General features: G+C 47.7%; 1 protein-coding gene across 1 annotated transcript in view; it reads left to right on the top strand.

Moving 5' to 3' along the window:
* Nucleotides 1–15,821, top strand: part of NUAK1 (NUAK family kinase 1) — a 69,304-nt gene that overhangs the window by 16,292 nt on the left and 37,191 nt on the right. The window contains exon 2 of the mRNA XM_068561801.1: nucleotides 13,488–13,608. Within this exon, the coding sequence (XP_068417902.1) occupies nucleotides 13,488–13,608 (121 nt within the window). The remainder of the gene's footprint in view (nucleotides 1–13,487; nucleotides 13,609–15,821) is intronic.

Below are 15,821 nucleotides of genomic sequence, written 5' to 3'. Positions count from 1 at the left end.
TTCAGAGCTGAATGGGCCCTGACAATGAATCTAATGAGATTCCGTTTTCTCTTGTAAAAGAATGAGCCATTTTGGGGAGAGTTGGGCTGGCCAGGCTCACGCGGTTAGTATGTGGCTGAGCTGAGTCTCTTTGATTCAAGGTCCAGTGCATTTCCCATTTCGCCACATCTTCCCTGTGTTCCGGAGGGACAAGTGACTTTGGAATAAAGGAGCTATTGCTATATTTGGAAAACTGAAACCAAGAGAAGACCTACCTTCACCTCAATCATCTAGGTTGCTCAAGTGACAGATTTTTTAACTTCTTTTCTGAGGGAGTAAGAAACAGAATGTGGCCTCCTCTTCAGCATGCCAGCCAGACCCTCTGTCCTTTTGAACATCAGTCTTAGATTAATACCGAGATGGACTCAGAAACACACTTGAAAGCAACTTGCATTATTATCCGTACATAGCTTACATTTTATGACCTGCTTAAAGATGCAGGGAGCATAAATCTTGGGGAGGACCGTCTTATTTACTTGTTCTTCTTTTCTGCAGATGGGATGCTTGCATCAGAGCCTGGCTGGCTTCAGATGTCTGCTCCAGGATATTTTAGCTGAACTGTATGAGTCCATTAAACAAATGTAAGAGTTTTTGGGAAAGGAGGGCTGTGTCTCAAACCAAATGTTTTACATGGAGAACATCTGGGGAATATTGGTATTTGTGTGTACAGTACATCAGAAAGCAGCTTGGCGGGGTTCAGCTGGGATGTTTCTGGCCTGCGGTTGCTGGATTTGACAGTTGTGTTGTAAAGGAATGGTTCTTATGAAGTGTTGCCATAAAGGCAAGGCTTGGTCCAGGAAGGGGTGTCCTCGTTTAGCCGTGCACTCAAATTGCTCTGATTAGCTCCCCAGCCAGATCGCCCACGACATTTGAATAGTCTGATATCTGAGCTAGTTTTCCCCAGGGTTTAAACAATGGAGAAAAGAAGCATCACGGTGCCAGGACTTGGGGTGTTTCTCCTTTACCCTGTGGTTGCATGGATTTCACGACACTTGGAAACAGGTGTGGCCCAGTGGAAGTAGTATTGGCCACAGAATCCAAGTACCTGGGTTGGAACTTGGGGTGTTGCCGTTATGACCTGTGGGGACTCGGAGAGTTCCTTTCTGCAGGATCAGTTTCTTTCTCCTGCAAAATAAATAGCTTGTCTCATGGGTTGTAGGGAGAGTAAAATAAAGTGAGATGGCACTGTATACACTGGGGGGGGGGGTGGTCATTTACACACCTTGGTATTGCATACACGGGTTTGCGGTCTCACCCGCAAGTATAGAATCAACGTGGACCAGAGTGGAATTGGGAATCTGACATCAGCAACTTGTAGATTTTGGCCCAGGTTGGTGGTAGTGGGTGGATGGGTGAGCATTCTTATAAAAATTATGACTGATGAGATTCAGCATGTTTGATTCAGTTCAACTCAACACGTGTTTATTGAATGTCTGTTATGGGACCAGACTCTTCCCTAGTTGTTGGGGACGCAGGGGTGAATGAGGGTTCCTATCCTGCCGTCTCTGCTTCCTATTCCTGGTATTGACCGTGAATGACTCTCCCTCTTGTTAGATTATGTGTTGACTGTGATTTAGGTAGTACAGACAACGACTGGCATATTAGTCTGCTTGGGCTGCTGTAACAATACCATGGCCTACGTGGCTTAAATGACAGAAATTAGTTTTCTCACAGTTCTGGAGGCTGGAAGTCTAAGATCAAGGTGCTGGCAGGGTTGGTTTCTGGTGAGACCTCTCTTCCTGGCTTGCAAATGGCTGCCTTCTCCCTGTGGCCTCACATGGCTTTTCCTCAGTGAGCACGTGCTCCTGGGGTCTCTTCCTCTCCCTCCAAGGACTTCAGTCCTGTTGGATCAGGACACCACCCTTATGACCTCATTCAACCTTAGTCATCTCCTTAAAGGCCCTGCCTCCAAATAGTCACATTGGGAGTTAGGGCTTCAACATTTGAATTTGCTGGGGGGAGGGGAAGACAATTCAGTTTATAACAACTGGTAATATTTTATAGGGTAGAACATTATTTGGCAGGGAATATTGTTGGACTTCCTGTACCTTTCTTGCAAGATCGGTCAAAACAACCTGACTGAACCCCCAATCAGCTAGAAAAAAAGGCCGAATTCCACAATAATTTACTATGTCTTTATTGGGGTGAGAGAGGAAATTATTGTAAGAATTAATCTGGATGGGTCCTGAAGATGGTGTTTCAACTAGTACCAGTCAAGTGAAGTAGTCAGAGGCCCATCTTATGGAGGGGATGTTGAAGTGTGAGGCACATGACATGAGTGAGCAAAGAGGACAGGGGAGATTCTCTCCTGGCTCTTGTCAGGGATGGGAAAATTCATACTCTGGGCAAAGTGAGACTCAATTCTGCTCTTAGGAGCATGAGGGAGACTTGGGGGTGGAAATGGGGGAATGAGGCACGGAAGGACTTCTACATCAGTATCTGCCTGTGATCTCACAAAAGAACACTTTGCTGGGAAGGGTCTCAGAGTCCTAGGAAGAACATCTCCTTGGCCAAACTGTAGGTCATGTGTCTACCCATTGGCATGGGGAGGGTGAAGTATCTTGACTGGCAGTCTCTTTAACAGTGGGGTAGGGGTGGTCCCCGGTGCAATGTCAGGGCGCTCCTACTAGTAGAAGGATGAATGGGTGCAGGGCAGGGAGAGCCTGTCCATTGCCCTCTCCATGGGACTGTAAGCAACTTGAAGGGTAGGTCCATGATCTGCAGGACCTTGATCAGTACCTTATCTAGAGCAGATTTCCCAGGATTGCTTGCTGGAGATTTGACTCACTGTTGCATCATTTTAGGGATGCGCTTCCCAGACCCTCTGGTCTGATTCTGCCTTTTGTTCAGCTGTGTTGCCTGGCCCCGCAGAGAGCAGCAAGGAACACCAGTGGATGTGCTTTTGAGGATGGGAGTGATTTGAATAAGAAAAGACTTAGGGTGGGGACAAGGCTGTGCAGTGTGGCTTCGGTGGCACCTGCATCTCCAGAGACTCCGATTCAGCTTTTTTTATAGACACCCACTAAATGCCAGGCACTGTGCTACTTGCTTTGTCAGTGTTGGTACCGAGCTTCAGAGTGTGGTCTTTGGGTTTAGCGAGACCCAGCTCTCCTGTTCATTAGTTGTGTGCCCTAGGGCAAGTTACTTCACCTTCCTCAGACTCAGTTTAAATTCACTGAGAAAGCAGAAATAATGTTTTAGTAAGAATTTCATGAATGAGCTGTTGAGAGGTTTAACAGGATGGTGCCCAGTGCCTGGCACACAGTAAGGGCTTGATAAGTGGTAATTATCATGATTACCACTAGCTATTGCCGTGAATTCTCTCCCAGCCCTTCTGGAGTGGGCACTATTATTGCTCCATTTTAAAGATGAGCAAGTTCAGGCTCAATGATTTTGGGACAAGCAGGGATTCAACACTTGAGAGTTTAGCAAGGTCAAAGAAGACTCAGTGGCAGGGGGCTGGGGGCTAGGCTGGGTGGAATCAGATGCCCTATTATTGTTGTATGGTTTTATAAAGGTCCTTCTTAATACTTGGGGGCCATCTCAGCAACAGCTCTTTGGCATATACAGAACACCAGTTACCTGCTAGGCACTGGAGATGTTGCAATGAATAAAACAGAAATGGTCTCTGTGTGAATGAAGCCTATACGTAATGGTGAGCAAGGTTATGAAAGGGGACCTATATGTGCGTTTCGGGGGCTCATTGCAGGGGGTGGGTGCGGAGGAGGGGGTCAGCTGGAGAAGTTAGTTGCAGACAGTAGGGCGTGTGGGGATCCGGGCAGAGGAAATGACAAGCACAAATGTCCAGGAGCATGGACACACCCAGGCTGCTCCTTAAGCCCCTGTAATGACCACAGACCCCTGCCCCAATCTCCCTGAGGGTAGGCATTGAGTGATGGGTGTGGGTGAGGCCCATGGAGGCAACCGGCCTGATGGGGTGGCAGGAAATGCCCACCTGGGACTGAGCATGCGCCTTGGGGGTTGGGCTGGCAGAGCTGGGTGGGGGCTGTGCCTTTGTAGCCGGAGGTGCTTCTGTGACAACATCCCTGGCAGCAGGTTGGTGGGGCGGTAATTAGCGGGCTGACAAGCATCCAAATGGATTGTGCCGGGGGGCTGGGGGAGGATGGGGGGGAGTGGAGGGGGAGGGGGGGGTCCAGCGGGGCGGGGGAGGGGCTGTGGAGCAGGGATAATGGACACTGAGAGCTGAGCGCTTCCCCTGGAAGGAAAAGAAGCTGCTGCTTGTGAGGAGATGATGAATGAGGCCTCTGGGGGTGGGGTGGGGCGGGGACAGACTGCATCCCGGGCTCTAATTCCTTCCCTGTCTGATCTATTTTTTTTTTTTTTAACATCTTTATTAGAGTATAATTGCTTTACAATGGTGTGTCAGTTTCTGCTTTATAACAAAGTGAATCAGTTATACATATACATATGTCCCCATATCTCTTCCCTCTCTGATCCGTCTTTGCGCTCTAATTGCTATACGCCCGTTTTCCGCCTAAGAGGGATTCTGTCAGGATAAAAACAACCTCTGAGGACTCTTCTCTTTCACTTATCTTTAAAATCACCCATGGTTAAAATTTAAAATTTAAAGCCATGCCCTTTAATTTGTGTGTGTGCGTTATATGTATCCTACCATCTTAAGAAATTAAAAACTTTTTTTTTTTCTTTGTTCTGCTCACCTGGCTCAGCTAAACTCAGTTGGCTAATTTCCTTTCCCTTTGGAAAGCTAATGTTTCTTTGGTCTTTTGTGTCCCTTTTTCATTGGTTCCCAAGGTCAGTGATTCAGTGGCCGCCTGAAGTTAATATTTAAAAGCAATGTTTTCAGTGAATTAAGAAATAATGGGATAAGAACCACCCAGGTATGCCTACTCATGTGTGATATCAAGTCAGGCTTTAGATATTGGAACAAGGTTCGGACTGAATTGGACTGAAAAGTGTCCCCAGCAGGTCTGTGTGAGGACAGCCCCCTGGCGTCAGATGGAAATGAAATCACACATCGTGCTGTGAAACGGGTCCTATATTGCCAGCACGCTTAGGAGTGGCCGTCACCTCCGCCCCACGCCCCCATCTCAGTTTATTAATAATGCAGCAGTTCTGGGGACTTTGCTGTGCTGGGCCCTGCCTCACATGTAGATGTGAATTTAAACCCTTTTTTTTTTTGGTGGCAGTTTCAGTCCTGCTGCTAGCTGTGGTTTGGAATTTGGTTAGGAATCCCCACCCAGGGTATGATGTATCCAGGAGTGGAGTGGGAATCAGGACCCTTGTTGCCGTTCCTGTGCTGCTGTTAGCTTCGTGAACTTGGGCCTGTACTTTAATCTCCCTGGGACTCGGTTTCCTCATCTGTAAAACGAGGGGGCTGGCATAGAACATTCTGGGGCCCTTGTAGCTCTAACATCTGCCGGTGATAATGTTGCTGGTTATGCCTTCTCGCCCTTCATCATATACACAATCTGATACGATCCCCACAGCAACCTCGTGGGGTTGGTGCTCTTGTCACCTTATTTGCAGATGAGGAAACTGAGGCTGTGACATGTTTGTCCGAGTACCTCCCTGTGCAGGGGGCACCTGGGCCAAGTTCCTGTGACTGATGACAGGGCCAAGGGGCTGAGGCTGGCTTTCTTAGCAGTTCTGGCTGGGGCTCTGCTGGGCTTGGAGCTTGATAAATCAAAGTTGCACAATCCTAAGCTTATTCAAGCTGTGGTGTAAACAGTGTCAGGGTGATCAGATGCTACTACTTGAGGCTGTCCAACTTAGAAGTAACCTCAGCCCCCTGGTCTGGTCTGTCCTCTCCCCAGAACTATTGAAACCTGGAAGAAGAGCCGTTGAACTTTAGATTTCTGAGTTGGTGTTGCATTTGGCTTTCAGGAATGCGAGAGTCCAAAAATAAACCCCTGCTTGGCCACTCGAGTCCCAGCTGAACAAGCCTTGTGTTTTCAGTATTTTTGTGACGCTGGTGTTGCCTGTGTAGCATCTCTTGTGCTACTGGAGACCATTTCCTGCAGGGGGCCTTGGGATCGTTTCTTAGAGATTTCCAGCGGATCCCCGTAAGAGGGGGCTCCTCACAGCCCTGGCTAGACCCTCTCTCACAGAGCAGTTAGGATGGGGGCCTCCAGAGCTCACTTCCTCTCTCCTCCTCTGGACACATTCACTTTGACCAGGCGTGGGAGCTCCAGGTGGCCTGCAGAGCATGAAGTAACCCATGAGCAGCCAGCTTCTGTGGCCTCCGGGCTTCCACAGGCCTGCCTTGGGCTAGGATGAGCCAGATGTCCTCTGGGAACAAACCTTCCCTTTCCCAGGGGCAGATTAATGCAGGTCACTGAGTCCCTTCAAGGAAGTAGCTTGTTTTAAATTCCCCTCTTTATAGATGGGCAGTTCATGAATTTTCCTTTATCATCTAGCATTTAATATGACTGCATAGTATTTAAGTTACAGAAGGAGTGCCATCCCGGCCACATTGACTGTTGTTTAAGGTCAAACTTCAGGGTGCAGCAGAATCACCAGGGAAGCTTGTAAAAAGTGCCCATCCCTGCTTGTCCTCATCCTCGAATTCAATAGGTCTGGGGTGGGCCCTGGAATCTGCATTATGGCAGTCAGCATCCCCCTTTCCTCCCCAGACGGAGGATCTGATGCAGGTGGTACGCCAACCAGCCTTTGGCAAAGTGCTGTCTCCTGGAATCTAACTGTGTGCTCGGGGTGGGCTTGTCGCTTGCTCTATCGTTGCTGCTGGCGCTAACTTTCCATCGGTTCCTGCCCGGTCAGCCCTGGCCACTGTCTCCTGTTTACAAACCTCAGCGCCATACAGGGAGTGTAAATCTGCCTGCAGTTTCTTAGTCATTAATTCCACTTCCCTTGTGGCATCGACACATGCAATAATGACATTCTTCGCTCAGCCCTTGAAGGGGGCAGGTCCAGAACAAGGGGTGACTGTATCTGTAGATAGAAACATCCCAGGCCCTTCTGAGGACCTCCTAAGTGGGCCCTGGCCCCGTCAAATAAAAATCTGCTTTGCTGTTTCAATTCTGGAGATAGAACACATTTTTCACGGCAGGAGAAAAAAAAAAAATCAGGGTCATCTGAGGAAACACCATCTCTTATGGGGAGTTTTGGGAAATCGAGGATTGAGAGCTGATTTACACAGGATTACATGTTCAGAACCTCTTACAAGGTTAAAAGGCTGGTGGTGGCGAATGGTAGGATGCTGTTCTTTGAAGAAAAAGGTCTTTCTTCTGTATGCTGTGCTCCGTGGCATCAGGATGCCTCCCCTCAGAGCCTGCTGATACAACTCTTGGCTTCCAACCTGCTTCTGTCTGAAGAAACATTCACGCATCGACATGGATCAACAGGCTGGAGAGGAAGAAGCCCACGGGCCCCGCGGCGGAGCTGCCTTGGATTCCCATGGGGCTGGTGCATCATGGCAACTTGCTGGAGTGTTGTCCTGAGTTGGCCAGACTCCTCACAAAGAGCTGGGGGTCATTTAATGAATTAGGGGCTTTGGCTGCAAGGTGGCCTCCTGGCTGGTGTCACCGTGGTGATGGCCGGGCACAGCCTTTCTAAGTGAAAGCCGTTTGGTGATCCTGGGGAGCTTTGGACCCGTGGGGCCCATGTGGAGCTGTGCCTTGCCTTGAACTCTGACCATCAACCAGGCCAGAGCAGGAACGCCCTACGCTGGCCTCCAACTTGACTTGGCTAACCATTCATTTCCACTGCAAGTGGCCTCTGGGCCCCTTGGTAAGAAAAGGTCCCCTGAGCTGCCTCTGACTCAGTGCCTTGCAGCTCCCGTGGAGCGGTGGAACGTGGCCGGGTGTGAGATCACACCTGTGAATGGCAGGGAAGCTGCCAGCTCCTGTTGCCGGGATTAGAACTCAAACTTGTTCTCACTAAGTGATGCTAATGCCGTGGTTATGGCCCTGTTTCTTCCCTGCTGCTCAGTCCCCAGCTCCTGACCTCCCAGGACCTCACATGGGACCCTGTAAAAAACTTCATCTGCTTGGAGGGGGCCCATCACACTGGGCTTTGGAGACTGTTTGGGATCCTTTGAGAGATTCTGTCACCTGCCATGTTTGCCGCCCGTCCCAACTTTATCCACAGCCTCAAGAATCAGCAGCCTCTGGGCTCAGCCTGCATGGGTTCAAGTCCTCGCTCCATCTCTTACAGGCAACGTGACTTTGGGCAATGTTTATCTCCTCGGTGCCTTGGTGCCCCTGTACAATGGGGTTGTAGTTAGGACTAAATGAGATAAAGTCCACTGGCACCTGGTTAACACATAATAAATATTAGTTACTGTTATTATTAAGAATATCGCCGCTGCTTTAAAAATGTTGATATGTTAGGCCAAAGACAAAGCACTAAGATCTTGCTACTCAAAGTGTGGTCCCTGGGCTGACATCACTGGTGCATCACCTGGGAGTTTGCTAGAAATCCAGAATCCCAGGCCCCACCTTAGACCTTTGGATTCAGAATCTTCATTTTGACCAGATACCCAGGACCCCTTTGAGAGGCACTGTTCTGGAACCCTCTCTTTAGGCTGACAGATGTCAGTCAATGAGCATCACGGGAGGTGGCTGTGGAGGGAAGAGGGTAGTGATTCTTTTGGTTGGAGCCTCAAATACACACAGTCTGCCCGGAATTTTCTCCACTCACCAAAGCAGCCCAGGAAGATGGCTGGCTGCCCTGCTCTGTGTAGGCATGCAGGCTGGATATTAATTTTAACCTGTTCTTGCCTCAGTATAAATGTGGGGAAGGGGAGGATGTGTGTGGGACGAATGGGAAGGGGAGAGGCCCGTGTGATGATGTGCTGTGGGCTTGTCACCCCTTTAAATGTGGCCCAAGACCCTGTATCGCTGTGTCGTTCTGACAGGCCTCGTTATAGTCACTGCCGTTCAGTGAACACCTGAGGGCCGGGCACTGTACTTACTTCTCCTCCTTACAACAGCCCCAAGAGTTGGGACTTGCTGACCCCATTTTACAGATGAGGAAACTGAGACCTGTGAGGTTCAGGTTTGCCTGAGGTCATCCAGCCAGCAAAAGCCTGAGCTTTCATCATACTGCTCTGCTCCCCATAGCCCTGCCTAGATCCCCGAGCTCTTAACATTCACAACGGCCACTGTAGAAAAGGAAGCCCAGCAGGCTGCAGAGCAGGTAGTTTTGGGTGATTATTCAAAATAGGGAAAACGATCACTGCAGAAGAGAAGGCTGTTATATTTAACAAGGGATCAGCATTGGCTGGGCTGTTTGCCTCTTAAACAGTCAGGCACCGCAGGGCAGAATTTGCAGGTCCACAGCCATAAGGTTTAATCATTAAACGATAGGGTGGCCTCATTTATAAGGCACACGGTGATGTCTAGACTTGGGAACACTTAGGAAAGGGGCTGGGCTGTGCGTCGGGCTTAAACACCTGAGTTCCCAGCTTCAGTCATTTTGAAGGCAGAGTGAAATCTCTCCAACTCCTGCAGGGACAAACTGGACTTTTTTTTTGGAGGCTGTGTGATTTCAGGCATTTGGTAATCTCTTCCTGCTGGGCCCTTTCCTTACCTCTGTCTTTGTTTGTAGATGTGGGTGAAGATTGAGGAAAACTGGGGGGGAGGTTTGCTCCATAATATCGGGCATCTCTGTGTATCTCTTTGGTAGCCTTTGGCCACGAGGGTAGTTACGTAATTATTGCGTGATTTTTGCTTATTGCCCTTGTCCCCTTGTTCCCCACCGCCCCCCCCCCCCTTGAGGGCTGGGGCAGAATCATGTTGCATCATGGTATCTCAGCACTGTGCTTGGTACCAGGTGGGCGCTCAAAAGGATTAAGTCAATGAACAGTCAAAATCCAGAAAGGCTGAAGTGGATACCGTGAGTCAGACTTTTGTCTCTAAGTGGGAACATTTGATTCCCCTGTTCACCTGGCAACTATTGGAAGGAGAAAGGGGAAATGGTCCTGAGGTTGCTTTTCGGGTTCCAGTTGTTCGTCCTCCTGTCTGGTCTCAGACTCAGGAGCCACGGATGCACATGTGGGCTCAGCTGTTCTGAGCTTCCAGACAATTCTGATGAGGGTACAATTTAAAGACCCAGGAGAGAGATTCTCCTGCCCTTTTTGCACTTTGGGAACAAATGTGGTCTCCATTCCCTAGACCTTCACTTGCTACCCCACGAGGAAGCAGGAGGAATTCAAGTTTGTTCTCGGGTTGGAGAAAAGGAAGGAAGGCCCTATTTTTGGGGTATTCTCTCTGGGTTAAATGTGGCTGACATTTATTAAGCCCTTATCCTGGGCCAGCCATGTTCTAAGCTGTTTAATCCTCATAGGGACCTGTGAGGCAGGTCCTATATTTTCCTGCTTGACAGATGAGGAAACTGGAGCACAGAGAGGTTTTGCAACCTGCTCAAGGACTCAAGGCCATGTCCTTAACCATCATGCCATGCTGCCTCACCGTGTGCTGGCTCAGTTTATCCTTCAACTTCACAAAGGAGGCACTGCATTACATTACAAGAGCTGCATTTATAGATCTCGTTCTCCTTTTTAAACAACTCTTCAAAAATGTGACAACCATTTTTAGCTATCTGGGTCCTATGGAAACATCCTGGGAACTGGATTTGGCCTCAGGCTGAATACGCAGCAAACAAAGAAGCAGGATAATTTCAGATGGTGTGGGAAAGGTATAGGGAGAGTATAAGGCCAGGAGTGTCCTTATCAGGTAGAGGGGTCAGGGAAGGCCTCCCTAAGGGACCGTGGAGCTGAAGCTTGAATGATAAGGATGTAAAGATCCGCGGTGTGTAAAGCACTTATCACAGTGTCTGTACCATATATTAAGTGCGTCGTGAATGCCGCTATTATTTCTATCCTTATTGCTTTCGTGGTTGGCCATTCATTGGATCTATGACCTTGGGTGAGTCATCTCCCGCTCTTGGGAGTTGAACTGAATGTCTTCCCTCTGGCCTTGACAGTTGCACAGTTCTAAGTGATTTCTAGCATTTGTCTCCCACCATGCCTTTGAAATAGGGGGCAGAATGAGCCCTCTTTTACACTTTCAATAGAAGATTCATTGTCGGAAGAGGGAAGCTTTTGTGGAGGGACAACCACCATGGCTATTAACATTTATGGAGCCCTTTTAGTTTCCTCAGTGCCGAGTGGGGTGTGATTAGAATGTGGGCACTTTCCTTTTCACACTGGGCTGGAAACATCCCTCTGGCAAATACACCGTGGGACCGTTGGCCTCTCGCTCCATGGTTGGGGGGATTGACAAGTCCACTTATTTTCTCACCCCCCAGAATGTCACTACCCTCCCCTGACATTGGATGGTGAAAGAATTTATTTCTATTGTCATTTGACAATAGGGCCTCCCCAAGGCCAAGTTCAGCCTGCTGTATAATCAAAGGGGTAGTTTCACCACTCGGCCCATCTTTAGTTCCTGGAGGAATGTAGGAGTTGGTCCAAGAGCCACCCACATCCTCCACGGTCCTCCAGAGCAAGCTCCCAGGATCGCAGGCCCTGCTCAGATAAAGTAAAGCCTTCAAGTCATGTCTTTACATTTGACGTAAGCAAAGGCAGGCATTTCTTGCTGCATCCTGAATGGGGCTGTCGTGAGGGCCTGGGGGAGCTGGGGGGCCTGGCACCCTGGTGAAAGGGGGCCTTGAAGCTGGAAGCTCATTCATCTCTGTGCAGCCTCCTTGTCTCCAGCCACGTGGTCCACCCACACTCTAGGGAGGGTGCTACCTGCCCCTGGGTTTACAGCAGGGCGTCCTGTGTTTCCTGTTTGCTTTCCCCATTCCTCGATTGCCCACGTTAAGTAGGATGCCAGACAAATCCTAAGTCATCTTCTTGACGTGCCTGTCTTGGTGGTGCTGTTTGACTGGAGTGGTCCCTCCGTTTTTGCTCCAATTCTACTGTCACTTCCCTGGTCTGACCTCTCATCCACCTAATAACATCAACCCCTGCTCCCCTGCCCTTCTTCCCTCCTTCCCCCTTCCCTCTCTATGTACCTGCCTCCCTGCCCACACTCAGTGTTTTCTCAGGCCTGCCACGCACACCAGGCATGGTTTTAAACACTGTAGAGAAAGCAGTGAACAAGATCCCCACTAGTGTAGGGTCAGGTAATGACACCAATACTGATTTGATGACAGCTGGAGAAAGGTCTGCAAAGGAGAAATCCGGGGACCTGCTAGTTGATTTAACCAGCAAAGAGCAAAATCAAGAATAATAAGAGCTTCCTAGGTCTTGTGGCGTCACAGATGGACTGGTTGTATTTTAGAAACATTTCCACGTGTAGCGCTGCACGGGGATCTGGTGCCCAGTCGGAAATTGCAGGTGCTCACAGGTGTGAGTGCGTTCCTGGTGCAGCCGCCCATGCTTGACCCTGCGATAGGCAAGGTGTGGCCCTGGGCTGCTGCTAACAAGGACTTTTTCCTCCAGAGCGCTTCGTGCCTTTGCAATCCGAGGGGTGGTTTTACTTCCTTTCATCCAGGAAAGGTTGCTAAGGTGAGGGTTGAGGTCACAAGAGGACCAGTTTGGAGGGAACTAAGCAGGCTTTCAGAGCTGGCAGCAAATCGATTGGCAGGTTTCCTTGTTACCCATGGATAACCCCCTCCGCCATCGTAGTTTTTGCCCCCCTTAGAGCCAAGGCGGATTAAATTACCAACCAACTTGTTTATGAGCAGAGATGAATTCATTGGCAAACATATTTCTTCCTTATTAGATTCCCATTGTCCTTTAATGTCTTTTTATTTATGTGTTTCTTTTGAGTAATTGCTCTGCGCCTTGGCCCTGGCAACTCTCTGCAGTTTGGATTTGCAGACAACACTGGCACGGAGCTTTTGGAATCAACTGGGGCTGGGCAGGGAGTCTAGCTTAACTTCCTTGGTTTTACTCTGATTTTTCTCAAGCAGGGCCTTTTGGTCGTATCACTTGCTATCAAAGGTGCCTTAGTGAGAGGAAGGATGTAGGAAGGATTTGGCTTCTGAGCAATTGCATCAGCATATAGCATAAGCTGGAGTCTTAAAACCCAAGGTTTGAGCAGAACTGGCCTTGAGACAGGCCACGCAATAAAGCCTTTTCTATCCATCACTGCGGCAGCTGCATGGTGGGGCTGAGTGATGCTAATTTCACCTCTCCATGTTTAGTCATCGACACCCTGTAAACCAAGCTCTCCTTTTTTCTTTTTTCAAAGGATCAGGATTCCTAGAGTAAATGAATCTGGCCGCGTGAAGCAGCCCTCTGCTTTGTGGGAAAAAAAAAAAAAAAAAAAGCCACCATCCCAAACCCAGGCTGTTAAAACCTGATGTTTTCTGTTGTCTGGAGAAGGGTGTTTTTGCTATAAATGAAAGATGTGACGGGGGTATTTCGAAGCTTTGTTTTGGTTATTGTCGGTTCTGCCAACAAGTAACATCTGTATTTATTTTCCAAACTCTCCCAATGGCTGATTTGCATCTGTTTAGTTCTCTGAGTAACATTTCATTTCCTGACTTTATAGGTTGCTATAAAATCCATTCGTAAGGACAAAATTAAGGATGAACAAGACATGGTTCACATCAGACGAGAGATTGAGATCATGTCATCCCTCAACCATCCTCATATCATCAGTATTTATGAAGGTCAGTGATTTTTTTTTCACCCCCGTATCAGTCACCATTTCTCATACCATGGGGCCTGCCAAGATTTTTAGGTAATTGCCCTTCTGGGCAGGAGCCAAGTATTTTTCCTCATGATGCAAAAATAGCCGGGTGTTATCTCTTATTTGGTTACCTTGAGTGCAACCAGACACATGTAGCACAGCGCACTTTGGTCATAAAATAGCTCTGGCTGGTGCCTTCTTCTATCTTCCCAGTTTCTTGGTGGTTGCTAAGCAACCCACCTTATTGAAAACCAGTATGTGAGACAGCCATGGTTTCTGGAAAACGGCAGTTTTCTGGGTGGCCAAGTAACGGTGGATCTATTGTAAATGTCATTCCCCAAAGCTGATGCTTCAGGGGTGGTGTCATGAGTTATTCAAAGTTAGCCTTTCTGAGTTAGGAATTAACTTCCAGCAGGTCCAAGAAATGCCAAGAAAGAAGAGGGATCTGTTGGTGTGACAGATTCTTTGCAAATGCAGTTCAAGTTGTTGGTGTTTGTAGAAGGACAGGGAGGGGAAAAGCGTATAAAGGTGCTCATGCTTCAACTCTTCAGTTCCTCGTGGGAAGAAATGGAGAGTATAAACTTCCCAGTCTATCATTTAAAAAAATATCCTTTAAAAAATTACACAAGCAACATGTATTTATTGCAGAAATGATTGAAATACAACTGTTAAAATTTTAAAAATAATTTCTGTTCTCTCAGTTTGATAAATGGCTCTTTATACATATTTATATTTCTAATCTACTTTTCTATATCTGTATGTGGTTTTTATCCAGAGTTAGATCATACTGTTTATACTGGGTTTTAGCTTGATTTTTTTTCATTTTTTATACCATGCATCTCTTCCTATATCAATAAATATTCCACTATAAGGACATTTTAAAAGGCTTTATAGTGTTCCATTTATGGACATACCATAATTTATTGGATCTATTTTCTTTTGTCAAATATATAAATTGTTTTAAATTTCTGGTTATTATAAACAGGGCTTTAAAGACTCTCCTTGTACATCATGTTTACATTCATTTCTGATTATTTTCTTGTGAAAAATCCCTAGTCTTGGATTTACTGAGTCAAAACATTTCTGTAGAATATTTTTTAATAGATGGTTGAGTCAGAAAGATAAACCTATTTTTAATTTCTGGTCTGTTCAGCATAACTTATACAGTAAGGGCTAAGAGGAAACCAGATGGTGACCCTAAAGTTTTTCTGATATTTCAGTTTTCCTTCTTCTGGTTCCCTGCTGGTTTTTGCTATGCTTTTTTTCCACTGCTATTTCTATTTTTGCTCCTCATGTAGAAGTAAATGCTGGTAATATCTTTTATCTTGATTTTTCTAAAGCTCATTTTTGGGACCCTTGGAGATAGGATTTTTAAGGGAAATTTGCATTTATTCAGTCACTTATTCATTCCACAAACATCTCTTGCAGTGAGTCTCAAACTGCAGTCCCTGGGCCAGCAGCATCACCATAAATTGGGATTGTTAGAAATGCAGAGTCCCAGGCCCTGCCCAGGACCTGCCGTAGATATGTAAACAATATATTCTGGGACCAAGGAGGCCCAAGCTTAGAAGTTTTCATGGAAATATATGGCATCCAAGCTGGGCCTTAAAGGAGTTTTTTGGAGGAAGAATTGACAAAAGTAGAATTCCAGGCTGATAAAACAAATCTGAATATGCCTGGTAATTGATGGGAATTTCCAGAAGTGAGAAGTGAGTTGAGATACAAAATGCAGGATGAGAGTGAGTTTTGTTAAATGTGGAGTGTTTTTGCTCTGTGTGGCCCGGTTGCCATGGAAACCTGAAGGCCATCTTGCATGGTGTGGACCAGTGTGGGTCACGTGCTCTGTGTGCAGTTCTGTGAGATTTCTTAGCCTAGAGCTGGAGGCTTCTTTACCAGGAAGCAGAGTTTTAATCCAGCATGAAGTTTCCAGTTCTTTATTTGGGAGACGGTCTGTGGTCACAGAAGTCTGGCATCAAGAAGCCTACTTCTGGGGCTTCCCTGGTGGCGCAGCGGTTGGGAATCTGCCTGCCAATGCAGGGGACACGGGTTCGAGCCCTGGTCTGGGAAGATCCCACATGCCGTGGAGCAACTGGGCCCGTGAGCCACAACTACTGAGCCTGCGCGTCTGGAGCCTGTGCTCCGCAACGGGAGAGGCCGCGACAGTGAGAGGCCCGCGCACCGCGATGAGGAGTG

The sequence above is a fragment of the Eschrichtius robustus genome, chromosome 13 (assembly GCF_028021215.1).
Source record: "Eschrichtius robustus isolate mEscRob2 chromosome 13, mEscRob2.pri, whole genome shotgun sequence".
Taxonomy (NCBI): Eukaryota; Metazoa; Chordata; class Mammalia; order Artiodactyla; family Eschrichtiidae; genus Eschrichtius; species Eschrichtius robustus.
The sequence above is the reverse complement of the archived record's forward strand: the minus strand, read 5'-3'. Positions and strand labels throughout refer to the sequence as shown.